This window comes from Phacochoerus africanus, chromosome 14, assembly GCF_016906955.1.
Source record: "Phacochoerus africanus isolate WHEZ1 chromosome 14, ROS_Pafr_v1, whole genome shotgun sequence".
In the NCBI taxonomy this organism is placed as follows: Eukaryota; Metazoa; Chordata; class Mammalia; order Artiodactyla; family Suidae; genus Phacochoerus; species Phacochoerus africanus.
The window spans coordinates 31,252,034-31,277,169 of NC_062557.1; the positions used below are offsets into that span (position 1 = coordinate 31,252,034).

The 25,136-nt window shown below is 39.5% G+C and overlaps 1 protein-coding gene across 2 annotated transcripts in view; it reads left to right on the forward strand.

Moving 5' to 3' along the window:
• Window positions 1-24,299, forward strand: part of STXBP4 (syntaxin binding protein 4) — a 191,474-nt gene extending 167,175 nt beyond the window's left edge. For both annotated transcript variants that reach the window (XM_047759350.1, XM_047759351.1), the window contains exons 18-19: window positions 5,552-5,609; window positions 23,871-24,299. In XM_047759350.1, coding sequence (XP_047615306.1) covers window positions 5,552-5,609; window positions 23,871-23,982 — 170 coding nt within the window. In that variant the 3' untranslated portion in view covers window positions 23,983-24,299. The remainder of the gene's footprint in view (window positions 1-5,551; window positions 5,610-23,870) is intronic.
• The last annotated feature ends 837 nt before the right edge of the window (window positions 24,300-25,136 follow it).

Here is a 25,136-nt window from a genome sequence, read left to right on the forward strand (position 1 = left end):
TGAACACATGGGGTTTTCCTGGAGTCTGGGAGGGACTGAGGATGTGACAGTCTCCTGACCCTCCCCCAGGAACAGAGGACTTGTCATTTGTCACTCAGAGTCCTGTCCAGGGTGTGGGAGTGTCCCTTGTTTCTCCCCCAGCTGCAGCCACAGCTACTTCCTACCAGGAGAGAGCCCAGGGCATGGGTGATATGCCTGCCCCGCCCTGGAACCTTTGCTGTCCTGCATGTGCCTGCTCCACCCAGAGGCTCTCTCAGGTCCCTGACCACCCCCAACCTATATCCCAAGCAAAGAGCTATTTAGGGAGAGTAGGTGCTCTTGTGTCTAGGGCTCCCAGGGACACTAAACTCCGGCTAGCCCACAATCAGGCTTTCAAAATTTATTATAATTTTAGATGTTTTCTTCTTACCCACTTTATGGCAACACTTCTTCCTGTGCTCTGCCAAGTGAGAAAGAGTTCATGGGCCCCGATCTTTCCTCAGAGGGGCTTGTCGCCCTTGGAATTCATTTCATCTGAGGTTCAGCTCAGGTGAGGAACTAAGTCTCTGAGGAACTGGGAAAAAAAAAAAAACAACTATTTTTTTAAGGCTGTGCAGCTTTCCCTGCATATGGTGGGAGCAATATTCTCTTGCAGCTTTGTTCATCTTAAACAGAAGTAGAGCTCCTGCTTCCCTTTTAAGAAACTTTCAAACAATTTAAAAATGGCCTGCAAAACCCTGCATAGTCATATCTGTCTGTCTCTTCAGCCAAATCTTGCACACCACCCCCCCATTTCACAGACTATGCTCCAGTAACAGTGATCCCTCAGTTCCTCAAATGTGCCGAGCTGCTCCCCATCCCCGAGCCTTTGCACTCTGCTGTTCATTCAGCCTAGAGTGTCTTTCCCATGTCTGCACCTGGATGACTCGACTCTAGCAATTCCAGAGAGCCTTCCTTCATCCTACATCCCATTGTCCAAACTGTACATGAATTACTTCCTCATTCTTACTTACAGCTGAACAATATCCATCATCTTGATATATAGTCTTTAATCAGCCCCCCTTTGTTATTTTAGATTATTTAATTAGTGGTTATTTTTACAATTATTTTTACAATTAATAATATTGTACGTAAAGGTTATATACAGGGTAAATCCCTAGAATCACTGGATTAAATGGTACATGGAGACAGTTCAGTGCCATCTTAAGAGTCTGAGCTCTACTACCTGCTAGCTGATAACCTTGGGCAAGTGACTGAACCTTCCCATGCCCCAGTTTCCTCATTCGGAAAATGGGGATAACAATAGCACCTCTTAGAATTGTTGTGAGGTGTGGAGAGTTGGTACACATAGAATGCAGTGTCTAGCACGTACCCACTCCATTAAGGTCAACTGTTGTTACTGTTAGCATTTAAAATTTTAGATAGATCTGGACATGTTTCTCCCCATAAATATGGTCTATCACATTTATACTCTTCCATCAGTAGGAGAATGACTGCCTCTTCCTACCCTCAACACAATGTCTTATTAAACTACTTTTTAGCCTTTGCCGACATGATGAACACTTCATCTCATACTAGTTTAATTTGCATTTCTCTTGTTAAGAGTGAAATTAAGCATATTTTCATATGTTTAAGGACACTTGTGTCCTGAATGTTCCACATGCTTGATTTCTCTTTGTTATTTGTCTTTCTTTATCTTACTGATTTCTTGGGGTTATTTATGTATTAAGGCGTTTAACTTTTGTCTATGCTATGAGTTACTCTTTCATAGTATTCAATACTTTTCCTCCCTAGTACTTATTCCTATTTTTAATGATGTCTTTATTTATGATTTTTTAATGTTCTATAAGATTAGGGTCCATGTTTATTTGTCAATCATTGTCTAGCAAACATCAAGTAAAATGCTAAGCACATAAAAATGATCAATAAATATTTACTGAATGGGCCAAATATGACAAAGAAAACCTTGGTGCATAAATAGACTGGGAAAGTAGAGGGAACTGTTTTGTGTGGACATGTGATGTTTGGTTTTGGATGCATTGTTAAGTGAAAGCCACTATTCTAAGTTGAATATGCATGAGAGACTCCTGGTTTGGCAAAATACTCATGGAAAGTATTTTGGAAAAGATCATCTCTGACGGAAAGATGTTATGTGAGGGTTCATAAACAAATACTTTCAATCAGAAACAATTTCTGGCAACTATAGTCATAACAGTTTTAAAACAAATATGAAAAGAAAAGGAAAAATAGAAGCATTATATATCTGCAAGTATAAAGATGTGGGCAAGTAGAAATTTTAATGCCTTGGAACAATAAAAATTATTGAAAAGTATTTAGATAAATATGTTATAATTATACCCAAATCACTTACTGTGAGATGAAAACATTTTCTAATGGAAAATCGAGTCCATCATAATTATATATTATTGTAGAAATCAAAATTTCTTTTTTTATATAAAGTAGGTTGTTTGGTTTATCAATATATTGTGGCTTTCAGTTTATACATGGACAGTGATTGTGTTTTCTATTACGGACCTATACTGAAAAATAGGTACTATCAATTTAGTCCCCAAATTTGTTTTTTACAGATTATATTTACTCCATGAAAAAGATGAAGCCGCACAGTCTTCTAAGAAAGAAATGCTTATGTTTTTCAGGACAGAGAATTTATCTGTATAAGCTATCATATTATTTAATACATAGGAATAAATTGATGGCTGTAGTCATTGAATAAGCATTTTGACTTACATGGATATGGATTGGTACCTTTAGTAAGTCCACTGTGAAGTTATAGTCCTTATTTAATAACTGTAAGAAAATAATCAGGGCAGGAACTCTATTCTTTTTTTTTTTTGGCTTTTTGGCTTTTTGGCTTTTCTAGTGCCGCACTCTCTGCATATGGAGGTTCCCAGGCTAGGGATCTAATCAGAGCTGTAGCCACCAGCCTACGCCACAGCCACAGCAATGCCAGTTCCGAGCCGCATCTGTGACCTACACCACAGCTCATGGCAATGCCGGATCCTTAACCCACTGAGCAAGGCCAGGGATCGAACCCGTCACCTCATGGTTCCTATTCAGATTCATTAACCACTGAGCCAACACAACAGGAACTCCGAGGAACTCTATCCTGATGGCATAAAGGTTGTGGTATCCCAATATCATTCCCAATTTTCAAATTATTTTGTGGATTAAAACATACTATCTTTAAAGTACACATTTTTTTCTCATAAAAAAACTTGTGAATTAAGAAATTGCCCTGGACAGACAAGTCACTTATTTGAATGACTTTCTACTTAACTTTTAGCTGTCTTTGCTTTTATCAACTTAAAAAAAAAAAAAATTACGCAACCTGAAAGTTGAGAGTTAAGTTTTATTTGGGGCAAAATTAGGACTTAAGCCTGAGAGACAGGATCTCAGGTAGCCCTGAGAAACCACTGCAAGGAGGTGACGGGGAAGCTAGGATATATAGGAGTTTTTGCAACAAAGGGAAGGTAGTAGGAACAAAAGAGAGTGGCTAAACTCAAAGATGATTGAGACGTCCTTTGTTTTGTCCACTTAACTACAGCCCAGAAGGCTGTATTTCAGATAGTTCTGAAATACCACCCCCAAGAGGAAAGAGGAAATATCAAGATATAAGTGATAAAGGTGAGGGGGTAGATGCATGTAGCCACGCACATCTTTTACAGAAGTTTGCTGCTGGTCTCGTGAAGGTGACTACTGGATGCAGACAGTACTACCAGAAGCAGAAGTACTACTAGAGCAGACAGTACTACTAGAAGGTGACTCCAAGGGGCAGACATCACCATGAAGGATTTGAGTTTTTTCCTAGATATGAGGAGATGCAAGAATTGGGCACATAAAATCTTCTCCTAAAGTAACTATCTTCCAGTTTTCCCAGAGCACAGAGTGCCTCACTCTTGACCTCCACACTGAGCTCCTCTACATGATTTAATCCATATAGAGGCAGATGGCAAGTGCCAAACTCCAGTTCACACCTTATTGATCAGCTGTCCTGGCATTTCTGAACGTTTTTGTCATAAAAGCAAGGTTTTTATCTACAGTCATCAGATTCTGCCCTTCAGGTGAGGGGCTTGTCGATGAAGGATGAAACAATCTATAACAAAGATACAGAGAGTATAAAGAGGGTAAATAAATCCACATGAACTGGAGCAGCAGCAGTGGTTGATCATGGCCTGTCTGGCTAAGTGTGTGCTGGCCATGGATATTCACAGAGATGTATGTAGTGACACTTCAGGGGCTTTGGGGAAGCCAGTTGTTTGCTTATGCTGAGTTTCTAGAAATTTTCTTCTTAAAATAGGAACATTTATTCATTAAGAGAGAAAAGAAACTCCTAGGTGGTCTGTGTTCATCCACAAAGGAAATAGTTACAGAATTTTTGGCCAAGGTTTTATCTTACACAACTTATATTAAAAGACTGAAGATAAATATAAAATAAAGCTTGTTTTATTTTCCTTAATTATAAAAGCAGCTATTTGCAAAGAAGGAGGCAAATGGTGATTGAGTAAGGTTTTATTTCATTCAGATGGTTGCAGTTCCTGCCTTTTTCCTTTGCCCCTTGCTGAGCTTGGGGAAATGAAGTCAATGGTTTGTTGTTATAGCTCAGTTACCTTCTAAAGAAGTAGGCTACCTGAGCCAGTGTGTTCTTTGGTGTGTTAATATATCTTAGACCTTTTAAAGGAGCCTTGATAAGTCTATACCAAAGGACTGATCTGAAAGATCAGAAAATCCTTCACAACAGTCAGGGGTAGAGTCAAGGGATGGAAACCCTTGTGTTCTAGTTCTAGAAAGGTACCACCCGTAATGGAATATAAGAGAATGGGCTGCCTCATCCTGGTCCTGTTCTGTTAGTATGATGTGGATAAAAATGTACTTATTTACAGAAATATGGCCAGGTAATTGCTTACTTACTTCAATCTGCATCTCTTTATAGCTAACTATTCTCAGTCTCATTACAGAAACAGAAGCTAAGTTTAGCCAATTGTTTGGTCATTTATGTTTAGTGCACAAAATTCTTAATTAACAAAACAAAATACCACAGTCCATTGTAAATCACTTTGTTAAACTTTCAAACTTCATAAGGACTTTTGTCTTATCTAAGAGCGCCTTTCAAACTCCTGCTGATCTGGCACTCTTGGATGGATTCCCTGTGGAGATGAGCTGAAAGAATGTAAAGGGAGCCAATTAAAGAGCCAAAACAGACAAGCAGAGGCCCTCTTGTCCATTCTTCTGCCTCCTGGCAAAAGCCATCCCCTGCACCAAAAAATTTTTGCCTGAATCCTGCTGACAAAAATGCTCACCCCATGTAAATGACAAGTCATAATCCATTTAATGCAACTAAAGCAGATTGTTAACTGTTCAAGACTTATTTATTGTATTCTAAGATGCTGAGTATGAAAGCTCATCTGAATTGTTTTAATTCCTCTTTTCTAGACAATTATTTTGTACAAGAAACGTGCTCAAATAATTGTAAAGCTGTGGGAAGTTTCTGTTCAGGAAATATAGTTATCTTTATCATCTTATTAAATGTATTTTTGGTTTCCTTTCACTCTAGGTCTACCTTATGGGTGGGAGGAAGCTTACACAGCAGATGGAATCAAGTACTTCATCAAGTAAGTACAAGCATCCAGACCAAGTAAGCAATTTTCTTCACATCTGGAGGGAACCTGGAAGTTGCAGAATAATCAGTAAAACCAAGAAACCCTCTTGGAGGTTACAAAAATTAGTAACAAGAAATGAAACTTCACCATTTTCATTTCATGTGATTTAAATGCTAATATCAGATACCATTTGGGGGGGGAAAAAAAACCTAGTAATTATTTCAAGGGAAACATCAAAAAATTGGAACAGGATTGTCATTTGAACCTAAATGTTGACTGCCTAAATTCACTTCTGACTAAAAGTATTAATATTTATGCAAAGTTAACATCTAATGAAAAAGTCTCCTTTATATATCTTGAAACTTATGAACAATAATGCTAATAATAACCAATCTTTTTAATGCTGTACATTGCACACAGTTCATTCATTCTGCAGATATTTTTTGAGCATCTGTTGTGTGCCAGGCAGTGTTCCATGCCTTGGAAAGTAGTGAAATATACAGAGCAGTTCTCTGATAATAGGGTGTTTTCTTAACAGTGAGGAAAAACATATAGCATATAACTGAAGAGATAAGTGAGTCAGTATATGAACAAACCTCATTTCAATAGAGTCTCAGAACACCCTTCATTTATAGATGAAAAAAATAAGAGCCTAGAGTAGTTGCCAAAGATCCACAGCTACTAAATCATCAGGCCAGGATTCTTTCCACTGCATTAGACTACTGCTGATGGAGACCACTCTTTGAGAGCCCCAACAGAAATATGTTTTCTAACTGCTGGGCTGGTTAGTTTTACTCTGAACCCAGCAATCTGGTTTATTCCCACTATGTTCTGGATATCTCCTTTCATGTCAAAGTTGGAGTGATGAGAACACAGAGGGGACTCCCAACAGACTCTTAAGATCCCAAGAGACTCCGTTATATGTCCTTTTTTAAGCAACTGATACTTGGTATGCATTTGGGGAAGAAAAGAGAGATGTGTTTTGGCTGTTCTTACAAATGTGCAGGTATTTTTCAAAGCAGTATCCACACATTGGATTCTCAAGCTCTGTGACTTTGTACATGTTCCTGTCTCTCTCATCACCTCAATTTTCTCATCATAAAGTAAGGAGTGTATTACCTATTTTATAGATTTGTTAAATGTTAAGCACCTAGCATAAAATTTTGAACACAGTATATGTCTAATAAACAGTCAGCATTAATTTACAATATGGGAAAACCATCATGGTAGAAAAAAAGAACAGGGAAAATCATATGACCATTAAAAACATTGAGAATTCAAAAGCTTCATATTTTGCAAAGATTTAAGGAAAAACTGGAGGTAAACCTGGAAAAGTATTTTCATGGTTTTTTTTCTTGTGGTCCTTACCAAAAAATAATTTACACAACCAATAGTTTGTAGTTTAACACATGAAGGAGAAAAGGACTTTTGGAGCAGAGGACCCAGGAATTCCATGTACACTTAGCACCACACTATTCACTTCCCAAAGCATAACTCTTCTGTGAGGGAAGTTTCTCTCCAGTATACCTTGTTAACTATGTTTAGTTCCTGGAAGATGTGAATCACTATACTGTAGGTGTAGCAGGAAAATGAAAAGCCACATTCACATTTGCATTGGGTTTCTTTCTTAGATTCACTTTGTGATGGAGAAGGGAAAAGATGGGGAGGTGAGGAGTGAGCATTTATTGAGCACCAACTGATGCTCAATAGCCAGGCAGATGTTGGGTGTATTTCTCTATGCATTGTTGTATCATTTAATCTTCTTAACAATGTGGAAAGTGGGCATCGCTCATGGTATTATCATGGTATTATGATTCTGGTGAGCTGTATACTGCCCTCAGCCATGCCTTCTCCTAGAAGGTCTCCTGAGAAATGCCCAGTCAAAGGAAGGCAAACTAGCATTCACTGTAAACCAGGGCTCTGAATTCAGGGGCCTTTGAAAAATGTCAGTAAATGAATCTGGCCCCTGTGGGGAACTCCTTCACCTCAACTTAGTCTTAGCCTAAGAATCCTAACCAAAACTCTGTCAGCCTAAACAGTGCCCTGTGAGGAGAAGATACTAAGGGCACAATCACCATCGACCAAGGAAAAAGAGGGAGAAAGCGACGTGAGTGTGATTGAGTCAGAGAATAAGTGTCTCATTGCCTGGTACCCAGCTGGTTTAAGCCACTGTCCCTTGCAGACGGGAACAATAGCCTTGGTTGGGCTCCTGCTGCAAGGGACAACAGCATCCAAAGAGAGGAGAGAAGAGAAGCAGTAAGCAAGTCCTTTTACTGAGTGACCATTGAACTCAGTCCCTGTGGAAGGACTAGAAAGATACTCCACTCCAGTCTAGAAAATACACTCATTAGGGAGTTCTCTTCCTTGACTTTAATCTTGATTCCTAAGAAAAGCAGGAAAGAGATGAGATAGATTTGTTGAAGGACAAATTACAATTGGAGAAACTCTGGAAAAGAGGCTAAACTCGTCCAGGCCATGCAGTAGTAAAATTGCAAAGTAGAAATACAGATCTAGGATTATCTGACTCCAAAGCCATCCTCCTAAAACACAGGCCCATGCTGCATCATCTCCACCTCTCTACTGTCATGTAGGGTATTTACAGAGAACAAAGAGATTTTAAACAGATCTTGATTTAGGTAGAACTCTGTACTTTATCCATTGTTAAACTGCAGAATAGAAACTTAGTTGTAAGCATAAGTAGTTATTTCCTGGAGATTAGAAAGGTCAAACCGTAAAGATAAGAAAATCTAACAATATACCCGTGTTTTCTCTATCTTATCTCATGGAGGAATCAAGTGTTTACCATGAGTTGGTTGTTTTTTTTGTTTTTTTTGTTTTTTTTTTTTGCTAGAAGTTAATCCCATTCAAGCACCAACATTTATTTTAGTTTAACTATTCTTGATGAAAGTGTTATTTTAAAAGTATTGTATGCTTCCCTGCCTTCTTATACCGAGGACACTGAACAAAAATTATGAGCATCAATCTTATGCATAATACAGTGAGTTCTGCAGGGGGATATTAAGCTGTACAAGCTTGAATAGAGACAGCTGTCATCTCTCCCTGCTTTCAACAGGCCTGGCCATCTCTTCATCCCCATTCTCCTTTTTAAATCCTCTGTACACTACTGTCTTCCCCAGAAGTTTCTTATTTGAGGAGGACAGAATGCTAAATCAGACTAATTTGAATTACTTGTAAATAGTGCTAGAAGGTGGGTCTGCAAGGGTTTGTGTGTGAGCCAAGTGCATACGTTCTGGTACAGGTGGTTTTGATTCCAGGAAGGCCATCTGGTACAGGGAAAAGAAGAGCACAGGCTCTGGATTTGGAAAAATTTAGATTCAAATGCTTGTGTCACCACAGAATAGCTGGGCAGTCTTGGCTCTGGGCATGTTTACTTAACCTCTCTGGGCTTTAATTTTCTACATTTATAGAATGGAAAGAGTATTAGCCCCTCATAGAGTTCCTGCTCAGAACGAATGAGCTTGTCTACGTAAAGAACCTATCAGAGAACCTGACCCAAAGTAGGTCCCTTCACTCCCTCCTCACTCTTAACACTTCCATGAGCATTTCCTCTCTGCACTTAACTGCATTCAGATAGGTTGCCAGATAAGTAATGTCTGTATAAGCAAGCATCCACTATATGTCTTTCTTGGATCTGTTAAGATTTCTTTTTTTTTTTTTTTTTTTCATCCTCTCACTATCCCAACCAAAATTTTGCACCTGGATAGCCTGTGTTAGCTTTTGAGGTAGGGGTAATTCATCTTCTGTGTGAATGGTACTTTGGAGGCAAGAAATAACAAGAAATGAACTCAGGTCATTGCCTCTGTCACCTTTACTTAAAAAGAACAGTGACTGAAATCACCCTTCCAGAACATTGGAGGAGTTGATGGTAATCTCTTCCCTGAGATTGACACCTGTCACTGTCTTCCCAGAAATTGAATTGTTACATTTGATGGGAGCCAAGCCTTGGGCAAAGGAATAACTGTCAATGCTGTCCTGAGAATGCCCAGATGAAGACAGCTTTCATTGAATATTCCTAACCACCCACATGTCCACTGCTCACCCATTAGTACTTTGTAGTCCTCTATTTACATTCTGACACAAGAGAAGAAAGCATTTTACCTGGTATAAACAAATGTAATCAAAATGTTGACATTGCTAGAGCCAGTGTTTCATAGAACTAACAAGTATGTATGTCTATATATGTGTTTGTGTATATACCAATATGTGTGTGCATATATGCAAATAAGCAGGGCTTAATCACTTGCTATATATATTATCAGTGCATTCAAGAGAAGGCTTTATTACTTTCTCCCTAAAGACAGAGCGGCAGCATTCCTAAATTCAATGACAAAATACCAGTTATCATAATAGTGCCATAATGAAATTATCTGATGAATCTGTCTTACCACTCATCTTTTTATCTTCCTTTTGAAGTTGTGTATCATTATGAATTTATGATAGTCTTTTGACACAATTCCACTTTAAAAGTTCATATACTTTATATCATATAACTTAACAAAATTATGAGATTTGTTTGATAGTAAAAATGAACTTAGATATTACAAATGACACATAGCCACTACCTTGCTTTCATTGTACTCTTTTTTTTCTGTTGAAAAGTTCTAATTCAATGTGATCAGTGGCCATGATCATATTAATTCTCTTTTGCTGCTTAATAAATTTCCCCCAAATTTTGCAGCTTAAAATAATAAACATTTATTTTTTTACCCAAGTTTCAGAGAGTCAAGAATGCAGATGTGGTTTTGCTGGATCATGCTAGCTTTCTCTCAACCTGGGTTTCTCATAAAGTTGCAGTCAAGCTGTTAGCCAGATCTGGGAATTGAAGAATAGCTCAGCGGGGTGGAATATTTGTTCCAAGCTCACATGTGAGGCTTTAGTTCCTCACGACACATGGGCCTTTCTCCATCCCTGGGCCATAGGGCTGCATACAACATGGAAGCTGGCTTCCCCCAGAACAAGGAACAAAAGAAAGAGTGAGAGCAAGAGAAATACCAAGACCAAAGTTGAACTGTCTTTTGATAATCAGTCTCAGAAGTGAGTTACGTATCTTCTCCCAATGTTCTACTGGCCACACAGACCAACCCTGATGTAATGTAGAGGCAACTACACAAGCGCATGAGTGCCAGAGGTAAGGACCACTGGCAGCTATCTTAGATGATGCCCTCCACAATGCTTTTTCACCATGGAATGTATTAATAATTAAACATATTATATATAATATATACATCTGTGTAAACAATACAGAAATATCAGTATCATATACTTGCTTCAAACAAAGGTTGTACTATTGGTTATTTTTTGAGTAGGCATTGTGATTTCTATTTTTTTTTTAATTTTTTTATTTAATTTTTCTTTTTTGGCTTTTTTGGGCTGCACCTGTGGCATATGGAAGTTCCCAGGCTAGGAGTCAAATCGGAGCTGCAGCTGTCAGCCTATGCCACAGCCACAGCAACACGGGACCCAAGCCAAAACCTACACCACAGTTCACGGCAATGCCGGATCCTTAACCCATTGCGCGAGGCCAGGGATCAAACCCCATCCTCCTGGGTACTAGATGGGTTCATTTCCGCTTAGCCACAATGGGAATTCCAGTATAATCATTTTTAAAAGTTACTCACACGTGGCTGATAATTCCTTTGTGTTGATATGCCTTCAAGTCGGGTCTTGAAATCTGAGATCACACTCCTCATATTATAAAACCTATTCTCCATTACACAGGAAGTATTATAATATTATAGATGCACATCTGTAAAACCTAGGGAGTCTGTGATTTCTGAATAAAACAACTTTAGAAACTTCTCTTTAGAGCAGGGAGAGCAAACAGATTTCAACTCACTTTCTCTAGTGTTCTTGTGAAGGATTCTGAGACCATATTCACCCTCACTGATGTGTGTCTGGATCCATCAGAAATGTCTGCTGTGGGTGACATCTTTGCACTCTTTGGTCTTCTAGAGCATACTGCCAACACGGGAACTCTGCCAGGATAAACAGTAACAATTCAAATCATAGGTTGAAATGACAAAATAAATGGTGACGCCCCCACCACCAAAGTTCTTACGAGATACTCAGTATTTAAGAGCTTTGCCTTTTATGACTTCAAAGGGAAGCTGATTTCCAGTAGGCACGTTTTTTCTTTTTTCTTTCCAGTCAGAGTTCATTAATGACCCTAAATGATTGTCTAAACTTGGGATAGCACAGCCTTAATTGTTTCCAGGTAGAGAAGAATGTGGATCATAATCTGTATGTGAATGAAATTTGTTATTGTCAGCCTACTATACTAATTAAAGACTTAGGTAACATTGTATCATCTCATTTATAAAATAAATAAAAAATAGAGAACACAAAAGGGAAAAAGTTGAGGTTACTTTTTTCTTACCTCCAACTTTATTTTGCATATAGAGTCTATGTTAGGTAATTCTAATGTAATTTAAAGAAATTAGGGAGACTGGGAAAGGGAAGGTGGAGAGGAAGGAGTGGGTTCAGGATTGGACATAACAAGCTACTACTTTTAACTTTTGCTAAATCCTTGGCAGGTTATTTCAGTTCACTTTAGTAGATACTGTCAGGAGCCCTCCCTCTGAAAACCTCATTAATTAGGCTGCTTTGATTAATTTTGGATGAGTTAAGAAATGCCCACTGACAGACTACTGAAGTCTAAGTAGCACACTTGCTGAGGTGTCAGGGAAATTTCTATGCACCTAACTTCAGCCTAGATACGGAGAATGGGGGTAGGTTCCCCACTGTCTTTACACATATGACAATCCTGAGCATTTCATGCTTAACAAGACGATATTGAAGAAACCAACCGAGGACTTGAAGGACTTGAAACAGGAAATATGGAACTTTTTAGTATTTTGTCCCTGAACACTCCTTAGCTATGAATAAACTGTAAGGTATTAAAACTAGTTTGGGGAGTTCCCGTCGTGGTGCAGTGGTTAACGAATCCGACTAGGAACCATGAGGTTGCGGGTTCGGTCCCTGCCCTTGCTCAGTGGGTTAACGATCCGGCATTGCCGTGAGCTGTGGTGTAGGTTGCAGACGCGGCTCGGATCCCGCGTTGCTGTGGCTCTGGCGTAGGCCGGCGGCTACAGCTCCGATTCGACCCCTAGCCTGGGAACCTCCATATGCCGCAGGAGCAGCCCTAGAAATGGCAAGAAGACAATAAATAAATAAATAAATAAATAAATAAATAAATAAATAAAACTAGTTTGGATGTACCCATCTATGAGATAACTGGTTTAGTACAATGCCTGGTATGTGTAGGGACTGAATAAATATTTGTCAAATGAGAAATAACTGTCATTGAGGAAGCAGTTGGTGGGGAAAAATTATGGGCTTTTGGATCAGACAGGCCTGGGTTCTGATGTTTATACCACCACTTTTGAGTGTGACCTTGGTATAATTGGTATTATTTCAATTGTCTTTACCCCATTTTCTCATCCAAAAATAAGGGTGGTAGTTTATATCTCTCAGGGTTGTTTTGAGAATTGAATAAAATAACTGGAACAAGGTGAGTGCCTAACAGATTTTAGTTTCCCCTCCCTGCCCTTATTTTTTTCTACTGCATTTGCCAGTGGAGGAGTTTTAAACTTACACAGCATCTGCACAGCTGCAAATAGAAACCAGTAGCCAAAACCTACACTTATGCCTCTCCCCAGCCAGTTAGAAGCCCTGTGATGGGAGCAGAGATTGCTCAGGAGCCTGAGACAGGCTGCTCTGGATTTTCTATAAATATCTACAAAGGGGTGTATGAGCAACTATCTTTTAAACAGAAGGCCAGCCAGCTGGCCAAGGTTACACAGAATCGCAAAACCCATTGAAATGAATAAAACACCCACATCTAGACAGCCAACATCGAACTCTTTTCATCCCCAGTTAACTAATGACAGGTATACCTGAGGCAGGAAGCATGTATTTTATTATTTATTTATTTATTTATTTTTAATCTTTTTTTTTGTCTTTATGCCATTTTCTTGGGACGCTCCCACAGCATGTGGAGGTTCCCAGGCTAGAGGTTGAATCGGAGCTGTAGCCACCAGCCTACGCCAGAGCCACAGCAACGCGGGATCCAAGCCTCGTCAGCGATCTACACCACCGCTCACAGCGATGCCGGATCCGTAACGCACTGAGCAAGGCCAGGGATCAAACCCACAACCTCATGGTTCCTAGTCGGATTCGTTAACCACTGCACCACGATGGGAACTCCACAGAAGCATGTTTTTTAGCATTTCATTGGGATGATATAAGAAAATCCTCTGGGATTGTGTAAAGTACTTTGGAAAGTCATTATCTTTCTGGGGTTATATTTTTATTTAGTCAGATGTGGGATTCCCAAGACCCTTTATTTAAATTTCTCAACAGATACTATTTTTTTGTCACTTTCCCTTCCAAATTTGATTGTTGAATTAGTGTCATAGGGCTTCCATAACAAAATACCACAAACTGGGTGGCTTAAACAACAGAAATTAATTTTTCTCGCAATTCTGGAGGCTACAAGGTGCCATTGGGATTGGTTTCTTGTGAGACCCCTCTTCTTGCGATAGACAACTACCTTCTTACTGTGCCCTCTCATGGCCTCTTCTCTGTGTACCTGGAAAGGCAGGTCTCAGTGTGTCTCTCTTCTTACAAGGACAGCAGCCCCATTGGATCAGGACCCTACCCCCATGACCTCATCTAACCTTAATTACTTCTCAAAGGCCCTGTTCTCCAAATGCAGCCACATTAGGGTTTAGAGTTGCAACATTTTGCTAGGGAGTTGAAGAGGAGGGGGTGGTGATTCAATCCGTAACAGTTGCTTCTCCCTTAAATTACTTTCCATAAGATCTCTAGCACCTTTTTCTTCAGACAATGTTCTACATTAGAATGTAGCATAGAATTGGAGTTCATGTTATGGCTCAGTGGAAACGAATCCGACTAACATCCATGAGGACGCAGGTCCCATCCCCAGCCTTGCTCAGTGGGTTAAGGATTTGGTGCTGCCTTGAGCTGTAGTGTAAGTTGCAGACACAGCTTGGATCCCACGTTGCTGGGACTGTGGTGTAGGCTAGCAGGTACAGCTCTCATTTGACCAGTAGTCCGGGAACCTCCATATGCCACAGGTGCAGCCCTAAAAAAAAAAAAAAGAAAAAGAAAAAAGACACACACACAAAAAACCCAATGTGGCACATAGTCTTTCTGTATGTACATTTGCCAAATTGCAAGAATTAATACAAACCACTGCCTCTTCCCTTAAACCCTAGCCTTTAGTGGGAGAAGCAGCTGAGGGGCAGGGGCATATGGTAAACAGAATAATGGCTCCCCAACAATGCCCACAAGCTAATCCCCAAAATCTTTGAATATGACCAGTTCCACAGTAAAGGGGCATTAAATTTGCAGGTAGAATTGAGGTTGCCAATCAGCTGACCTTAAAAATAGGGAAATTATCCTGGATTTCCATGGGGGTCCACTCTAATCACATGAGTCCTCAGTAGTGAAAGAGAGAGGCAGAAGGAGAGAGTTAGAGGAAGAGCTTTGACAGTGGAAGCAGGGTCAGAGATATGCTGTGTTGCTGGCTTTGGAGATGTAGGCCACGGAATGTGGGTGGCCTTTAGAAGCTGGAAGAGCAAGGAAACAGTCTTCAGAAAGGAATGTAACTTGTCCAACACCTTGATTTTAGCCCAGTGAGAACCACGTCGGACTTCTGAGCTGCAGAACCGTAAACCAGTAGATTAACGTCGCGTTAAGCCACTACATTTGTAGTAATTTGTTACCGCACCAATAGAAGACTAACATAGGAAGTTAGATGTAGAGGTGAGAAGGTGGGAGTTCCTGTTGTGGCGCAGTGGTTAACAAATCCAACTAGGAACCATGAGGTTGCAGGTTCGATCCTTGGCCTTGCTCAGTGGGTTAAGGATCCAGCATTGCCGTGAGCTGTGGTGTAGGTCGCAGACACGGCTCGGATCCTGCATTGCTGTGGCTCTGGCATAGGCCAGTGGCTACAGCTCCAATTAGACCCCTAGCCTGGGAACCTCCATATGCCACGGGAGCGGCCCTAGAAAACGTAAAAAGACCAAAAAAAAAAAAAAAAGAGGAGAGAAGGTGATGCTTATGATGGACCTAGCATGAGTCAGGCATGAAACTGGGTGGTTTATATATTTTATCTCCCAACACTATTGAGGCAGATTATTATACGTTTTCCAGATTAGGAAATCAAGACTCAGAGTTTAGGTAACTGTCCCAGAGACATACCAGTGACCCTGTTAGTGCATGGGCAATACGGAATTTCAGACAAGGTCTGCACAATCTAAACAAAAAAACTGCAATCCTGGCCTGCATCCAAGCCCTAGCTCTGCTGCTGTGTGACCTTGGACAGAGCCCTGGAACTCTCTTAACCTCAGTTTCTTCCATTGTCACAAGGATGAAGAGTTTAAGACTGCTGGGAAAGCAGGCATCAACAGAAATAAATTTTATTCATACTTACTGAATAAAAATTTTTACAAATTTTATGGTACATGTTTTAAAATGCTTTAGACCTATATCATCTATGATCATTGACTTAACACAGATTTAATTATTTCATCTTGTACAACTAAAGAGCCCTTTTCAGATGATATCCTTTAATCCATCCCAGAGCTTCCATGTATATTGTTTTTGAAACCAACAGAGCCTCAGAAAGGAGTTTAACATAGTGGTAAAATTCTCAGAAGTCAGATTTGGATTCAGATCCTGACTCTTAACATTTCCTAGTTTTATGACCTGGGGTGAGTTATTTCACCACTCTATTAGCTTTCTCATATATAAAATGAGGATAAAAAATATAACTTTCTCCCCTTTAAAATATAAATACATATATATATATATATATATAATATGAATAGATGAATTAAAATATATAAAGTACATAGTATTTATAAAATATAAAACAAGGTTCTAAAAGACAGTTCAGCCCATTTATCCACAGTTCCAAAGTGGTACTATTAGAAATAATCAGTATGTAAAATTGACGAAACAGCTGTAAAGGTTGATGGCACATTTGGTTTTTATCCCGTAATATTTTACTGTAGTGGAAAGTTTCTGTGTTATAGCACTCACTCCCTTCAAGGAGCTTCTGCACTTGGCACTATGGATCCGATAATACTGATGAGACATCTCGAGAATTTAGAAATGGTCTCTTAAGGAACCCCTCAAAGTCCCTTCCAGCTTTGTAGTTTTTGTTTGTTTGTTTGTTTGTTTGTTTTGTCTTTTTAGGGCCGCTGCACCTACTAAAAATGGAAGTTCTCAGGCTAGGGGTCGAATCAGAGCTGTATCTGCCAGCCACAGCCACAGCCACAGCCACAGCAATCCAGATCCAAGCTGAGTCTGCAACCTACCCCACATCTCACAGCAACACTGGATCCTTAACCCACTGATTGAGGCCAGGGGTCAAATTTGCATCCTCATGGAAGCTAGTCAGATTTGTTTCTGCTGAGCCGTGACAGGAACTCCATGCTTTGTGATTTTAAAATGTTTAGTTCTTCTCTAAAATAATGTGTATTTATAGCTTTATATTCTTTGTATAGTAGGTTTAACTTTGATAGAATAATAATATTAGAATAAGTACAAAATTAGTTGAAATTGTATGTTTTAAATAATCTTAGTTTTTTAGGATTTCAAATTCAAAAATCTTTAAAATTCGTAATTAAGAAAAGTTATTTTATTGCATAAATTAAATTAAAGCCATGGAGTTCCCGTCGTGGCGCAGTGGTTAGCGAATCCGACTAGGAACCATGAGGTTGCGGGTTCGGTCCCTGCCCTTGCTCAGTGGGTTAACGATCCGGCGTTGCCGTGAGCTGTGGTATAGGTTGCAGACACGGCTCGGATCCTGCATTGCTGTGGCTCTGGCACAGGCTGGCAGCTACAGCTCCGATTCGACCCCTAGCCTGGGAACCTCCATATGCCGCAGCAGCAGCCCAAGAAATAGCAAAAAAGACAAAAAAAAAAGCCTTATATTATAATTCTTACCATTTTAATATGAACATTAAAATTAAAATAGTTTCTACAGTTCATGCACTTCTACTCACAAGTGGGTGGAAACTTTGGCAATGGTCTTGTACACTTGTTTCTAATTAAATTTAGTTTCCATTAATCTGTATTCTGACAGAGTCTTGATTCTTGACATTGATTCTTAAAAGTGGCCTGGAAGTTTGTATTTATCGCCTGTTTTTTATATTTTAGAAGAAGAAGCTCTTTGGTTTTAAAAGTTGTACATGTATTTTCTGGGAAAGTAATAGTCATGGCTTCATCTTAAAATAATCTCTTTCAGTAGTTGGAGGGACACTAACTACTGTAACAAATGCCACCTCTCAGTGGCTTAAGGCTCACACACCAGGCAGTGCAGGAATTCCTGGTCGATGGGTGGCTTTTCTTTTCTTTGAGTGGCAATTTTGAGACCCCAGCTTCTTCCAGCTCATGGCTTTGCTACCCACTAGGGCCTCAGCGTTCTCTCTGAGTTCAGTCATGGATGAGGAGTGAGAGTAGAGACGGAACTCCAGCACTGTTCTAAAAAACCCCGGGCCCACAAGACACAAACATCAACTGTCTCCCCATCCATTCACAGGAACTAGTCACGTGCTCACATAAGGATGTAGTCTCTGCCTGGGAGCTGCCTCCTGGTAACAACTTTACAGTATGGGTATATGAGGATGTACAGAAATACCAACTACAGAATTCTCTAAAATTGTTTTGTAGTGTCCAATAGTCCAGTGTATGGGTACCAGTGTCAGTAGGCCATGTTCTTAGAGGTCTTTTGTATTTTTTTATCCTTCCACAATCAAAAACAGCATAGATTTTTTAAAGTTACCCCCAAACTATAGCCTGAGACTATAGAACAATTTCTTTTTCTTTCCTTCTTTCTCTTTATTGTTTCAGCTTTATACTTAAGATATTTTTGGTTTTATGCAATGATTGACAGCAATCTAAGCCAGGGTATATTATTTCAAAAAATGTAATTCATATTTTCAGGACTTTTCAGTATTCCTTTTTTATAAGTCTAGTGACATAGTAAATTTTTCCAATATTATACATAAGTAATATATTACTATAACTTTAGATTCTTATAATATAGTGTAATATCTAGGCCTAAAGACATTTTTATTTTTATTTTTTTTTGTCTTTTCTAGGGCCACGCCTGCGGCATATGGAGGTTCCCAGGCTAGGGGTCTAGTCAGAGCTGTAGCCGCCAGCCTATGCAATAGCCCAGCAATGCAGGATCCGAGCCTTGCCTTTGACCTACACCACAGCTCAGGGCAACTCTGGATCCTTAACCCACTGAGCGAGGCCAGGAATCAAACCCGAAACCTCGTGGTTCCTAGTCGGGTTCGTTAACCACTGCACCATGATGGGAACTCTGACATTTTTAATTAATTGGATTTTTTAAATTTCAAAATGTATCTGATGTATTTTTTATAAACAGTACCATAAATATAGAATAGAAATAAAATTTGCTTCAAGACTGAAGATTTGAATGGGATCCTACTCATATTTGATCAGAACCTCACTGGATTTCCAAATGCCTAATTATAAAATGTTCAAAGTATTCTGTGATATTTACAAAGTTCAGTAATGAAAAATATTCATTTTGATTTTAAGGGTGTACTTCCAAAAATACGTAAGAGGGAACTCTCTCTCTATATATATACATATATATGTGAAAACAAACTGCTTCCATTTTTCTCTCAAACGTATTTTGAAATGGATCCTTTCTATTACTAATCTGTAGTCATCCTCATAACCCATGCCTGACAAGATTACAATACTGTCTCACCAAGGTTTGGTACCTTTTGTATAGTTTTATGGACATGGTTCACTTTCTGTTCTTGCTTTCTGATTTGTTTTCAATTGGGAATATTTTTTGTTAAATCTTTTTTTTTTTTTTTCATTACTGCTTGCAGTTTATGACCAGGTGTAAAATTTTTCAACAATTCCAAGATAGTGATACCAGAGACAGCTTAACATATTTATGTATTTGTCTTTATTTTCTGGCTGATATGAGTATTATATATACACGAGCACCCCGCCTACCCCCCACCAAAAAAAAAAAAAAAAAAAAGAACATCATAAATTAATCACTTTGGCCTATTCTGCAGCTTTATCTTAAATAGATAAAATAATACATGCAATCTTGCTAAATTCACAATGACATATAAATAGTATCATTTACAGTGGAAGATTAACAAAAGAACCTCTTTCATCATTCTAAACTGTTATAAGAATGAATTTCTACAAAACTAGCACACTTTTTTGTCTTTAAACCACTTTTCTCTTAACAGGCTGTCCTAAATTTTTATTTTGAAAGAAAACATTTTGTATGCTAGGAGGTAAGAAACATAAGGAGGATAATTATAATGGGATTTAAATAATTCACTTACATTTCTTTGCCAATAAAATAAAGCATGTTCTCTTAGGTTTTTTTAATAAGCTCTAAAATATGTCTTTCAAATTTCTAATATTATAAAAGAAAAAACACACTATCACTTTCCCAGCTCAAATATTACTGTTTTCCAACAACAGATTTGGCAGTCATTCAAAGGCAAGTAGTATTAGGCTTTTTAGAATTTCAAGTATATCTGAACTGCTGTTGATTGCTCCCCAAATCAGGTCAGATGCACTCTCTGCAGGAACATTTGCCAGGGGTACTGTATGTTCAAATGGAAGATTTTCATGTTTCATAGTCAGCCTCATTTATTTTCCAGACCTCTAAATTTTTCATACTAAGTAGCAGCATCTCACTTTGTGAACCATGGGGTCTTTATTAATTAAACAGAGTCAATAGGGCTGATTTATTCTCTCTCTCTTCTCAGTTGAATTACCAAGCACACAAACCAGAGAGAAAATATTTCTAATGCTAGAATGTTCTCCAAGCCAGCAAATCTGGGATTATCTCATCATACTGATTATGTCAAAGCTCTTTAGTCACAATGCTCACTGGGACATAAAATTGAATGGAATACGCACAAATGGCGCCGTTCCAGCATTGCAGGAAGAATTCCAAGTTTTTCCAACAATATTCAGAAAGCCCTAATTATTAAAAAAAAAAAAAATCAGCCATGATCATTTATTGAATATCTACTTTTTGCCAGGCATTTTACATGCATTACCTGAGTTTTAGAGGCATTGGTTCTAAATGCTTTTACTAAAAAACCCAGGTGTGAAATATGTACTTGAAGCACAAAACACTAACTCTCTGTTGTTTCCCTTTTATTTTTTCCAGTGAGTGACTGTTGTAGTTCCATGTTTGGTGCTAAGGTGTGTGTTTCTTAAACGTGTACAGAGAAGCATGTTGTGAACATAAGATTAATCAATTAATATTAATATTTTATGGCATTATTTTGTATTTGAAGAAAGATGTTCATAGATAAAAAGCATTTAACGAAGGTTACTGTCAAGGATGACTTTCTATGTAGAACTTTCTAATATTCATTGCTTAGAGTCCATCACTACATTTTTTCCAAAATTTTACTTTTGCTTGTTTTATCAATTCAGTGGAATGTCCATATACAAGCCGTTATTGAGAATTTTTTTCAGCTGCATAAGAAGGCATGCACCCAGACCCATGCATCCTTAGGTCATTGTTCTGGTTTTTCTTCCTTTTCACCCTCCCCAGTTAGGGAGGAAGGATTTATAGTAATTTAAATTAAAGTCTCTTCTTTGGACTGACATATTATAAAGTGCTGAGAACTAGGAAAGCAAGTATACCAAGATGGTAAAAATTAGCGCATCAAGCGTCTCCCTTTGAGTTTTAGACGGGTGCTTTGTACAGGACAGTGTGTCCTCATTTCCCCTTGCAGTGGTATTCTAGACCTCTGTGTTACACTCCCTGGTAATTCGTTAAAACCACTTTCAATTTAGGCAGCTTTCCAGCTTTAAAAAGGCCTTGAAACAAGTTAACCTATGCAGAATCAAATGCTTTAGGAAGTGTAGCCTCTATAATAAGAAATTCCATTAAACCATTTTAAAGAGATAATAGTAATGTGGATTACTGTCAAAGGAATAATGATTCTTTGTGTCATACACTGAGAGGCTTCAAAACCGTGAAGATATCTAGGCGTGGCCACCTCCACCTTGATTTTTCAACAACTTAAGTGCATCTAAGTGAAACTATAAGTCATCTTTGTCCGTGCAAAGCTGCACTTTCAATATTTAAACAGAGGAGTTACAGGAGTTCCCATCGTGGCTCAGTGGTTAACGAATCCGACTAAGAACCATGAGGTTGAGGGTTCAATCCCTGGCCTTGCTCAGTGGGTTAAGGATCCAGCATTGCTGTGAGCTGTGGTGTAGGCTGTAGATGCAGCTTGGATCCCATGTTGCTGTGGCTGTGGCGTAGGCTGGGGGCTACAGCTCCAATTAGACCCCTAGCCTGGGAGCCTCCATATGCCAGGGGAGTGGCCCTAGAAAAGGCAAAAAAAAAGAGAGACTGAACAAAAGAGTATTTGACCATAGAATCTTTATTGGGGGATATGGATAGAATTTAGAGAATGGGATTGAAAACAAAAATAAATCCAGTAATGCCAGTGGAACTGACCATTTGTTCTAAGTCCAATATTTCAGCTATTGTCATCAACAGCCAAAAAAGCAAGGGCCTTTTTGTGATAGATCCCAACTTGTGCTCAAGGGAACGCTCATCACATGTGCACTAACAGAGGCGTGTCAGTCTGAGTAATATTGCAAACACTTGGAAAGCTGTAAAGCATATTTGTATATTTAAGGCTCTGGTGAATCTTACAGTAAAGAAATATAACTACGTTTAAACTAGTGAACCCCAAATGTATTTGACCATAGAATTCTCTTTTTTATGTAACATAACATGTATTAAAAACCCTGGTAACACACTTGGAAATGTTATTCTGTAAGGTAAGAGGCACTTTCAGATCCACAAATCTTATTTATTCTTTGTAAGTGCCAGCCCTCAGATGGACTTGATCAAAGACAGGATGCTGCTCTGAGTTTGAGTTTGGGCAGGATATGGGCAGGGGAAGCTGGTCTAGGATGAATAGGTTGGGTGGGTGGGGGGCGGGGGGGGGGTAAACCAGGGCTAGAATGAAGATCCAAGGAGAAGAAACAAATCATCTCATTCCAGAAGCTGCTGTCCAGCACTAAGGAGCTGGGCACATGTGGCGGATTTCAGAAAGTCAACCAGCCAAGGGCCAGGAGTTGGATATTATAACCAAGACACCCCATCCCACCAGCTAGGGGCACATTTAGTGATGCTGTTTCACCATTCCCTGAACATGCCTTATATCTTTGTATGTCCTTCCTTCCCTCTGTTTGTGTTCTTCCTGGAAATACCTAGTCATTTGTTCTGAGAACGTGTTAGGCACCATAGATTCAGAGATAAACAGTTCCTGTCCTTGTGGAGCTTCATAAGCCGAAAAATAAACAGGCATTGGTAATCTAGTGTAATGAGAGGTAAGGCCAAGGGCACAGATTGGAGGAATCTTGAGGGAGATTTGGTTCTTTAGAATTAGTATGGGTCAGCTGGATAAATCAGATGGGAAGGAGGAAGATTGTAACAGAGAAAAAAATATTGTTGAGGCAGGTAAAAAAAAAAGGTATTTCATGCCAAGGAGTATGTATTTGATCCAGAAGGCATTGGTTGGCACTGAATTTTTAGCAGGTGAGCAACAGTCTATGATTTGTCATTTAGAAAGATCTCTTGAGAGTTCCCACTGTGGCATGGTGGGTTAAGAATCCGACTGCAGTGGCTCAGGTTGCTGTGGAGGTGCAGGTTCCGTCCCTGGCCTGGAAACTTCCATATGCTATGAGTGCAACCATTTAAAAAAAAAAAAAGGAAGAAAGGGAGGGAGGAAGGAGGGAGGGGGGAAAGAGAGAGAAGGAAGGAACAGCAGGATCTCTTGGCTGGAGTGGAGAATGAATGAGCAAACTAGAACAGACAGAGAGACCAGACCAGATGTTTCAGTGACCCAGGCTAGAGCACTGGAAAAAGAGAGGAAGGAAATGATTCCAGAGCTGTTACAGCAAGGACTTGGTGGGTAAGGAAGAGCAAGGAGTCAAAGAAGATGCGTTGTTCTGCATTGTTTTTTTACCTAAGAAGAAGGAGAGAAGTGAGTTTTGTTGAGCCTAAAAGCATGTCTAAAAACCTATGGGATCCAGTTCCAGCTGCTTCCTAATTCAGGGGAGCTGTAGTGGAGTGGAAGCACTGTCACTGGGATCACTACTTGGATGGTGGGCAGAAGGACCGTCTTTCAGAGTGTAATTGCATCCCTTCTTCTTCCCAAGTCATGTGACACAGACTACATCCTGGATACATCCCGTGATGAGTGCGCTGAGCCTGTCCTGCTCAGAGGAGAATGAAGAGGATTGCTCCAGAGAACTTCCTGACCAGAACTGATGGCTTTCTGTGGCAAGCTGCTCGCCCTGGGGCTCTGGCATTTCCATCTACATGGATGACCCCAAAAACGCAGCATGCAAAATAGGAGTAAAACACACACTACTTAATGAAGTTGTGAAATGGGGACTCTTGATTTAGGCTATTTTTGTATAACTTTTTGATATAACTGTATATAGTCACAAAATTGATGGCCACTAGAGTAGTTCTTTAAGAAAAATCTTGCCATGTTTTTTGAAAGCATCTATAATGAGATTTTATAATATGTGTAATTTTTCATGTGTAATTAGATCTTTGTAATATTATAGTTCTTGATAGAACTTCCGATCCAGTGGTTTTTTTTATAGTTAAGACATACTGAAAAATTATGTGAACCTAGTGAAATACTTCATTTATTTGATAATTCACTAACCTGTTATATGCATATCTTATGAAAGCGGTTTAAGCAAGCTTTTGGGAGTTCTGAAGGATCAATTTAGATAACAATCTCATAGACCCCTGGATACATCTTTTATATCCTTATGGTATGTTCTAATTTACAAAATGCTTGTCAGACCCTGTTTTGTGTAAACCATGCTGCCTATGAGGCAGATCCAGTGGGTGTTTTTCAGTTAGGGAATTAGCTCAAAGAAATGAAGCACCTTGTCCTGGAGCTGAGGCTCACACCCACATCTTCTGATTCCACATCCAGACCCCTCACCCCGAACCCTACTGCCCCTGCAGAGACAGATTGCAGCCCAACACACAGGGCCCCGGGGCTCTGTTGATGCAGCTGAACTCTACAGCTGTGCACCTCAGGGGCCACAGAGGCATAAGGCACGTCGTCATTCAAACATGGCCCCACCTAACCCCACGGTTCTCCTCTAAACCCTCCCCCGAAACACCAAGGCAGGGCACAGCTTTGCAGTGTTGTTTCAACAGGCTTCTTTCAGCTCCCATCAGGGATTTGCCCTGCCAGGGTTGCCCCTGCCAGAGGGAGCATCTGAAGGGAGCTGGTGAATCGAGGAGCACCCAGAATCTCTCTATCAAAAGAGAAATCCTTGAACTCCTGCTGTGCCTGACAGACTGACCTCATTATTGCTGATATCACCCTGCAAACTGATCCTGCTTTTGATCTTACTTCATTTTATTCTAAGGATGCTACTAGACAGTTTCTG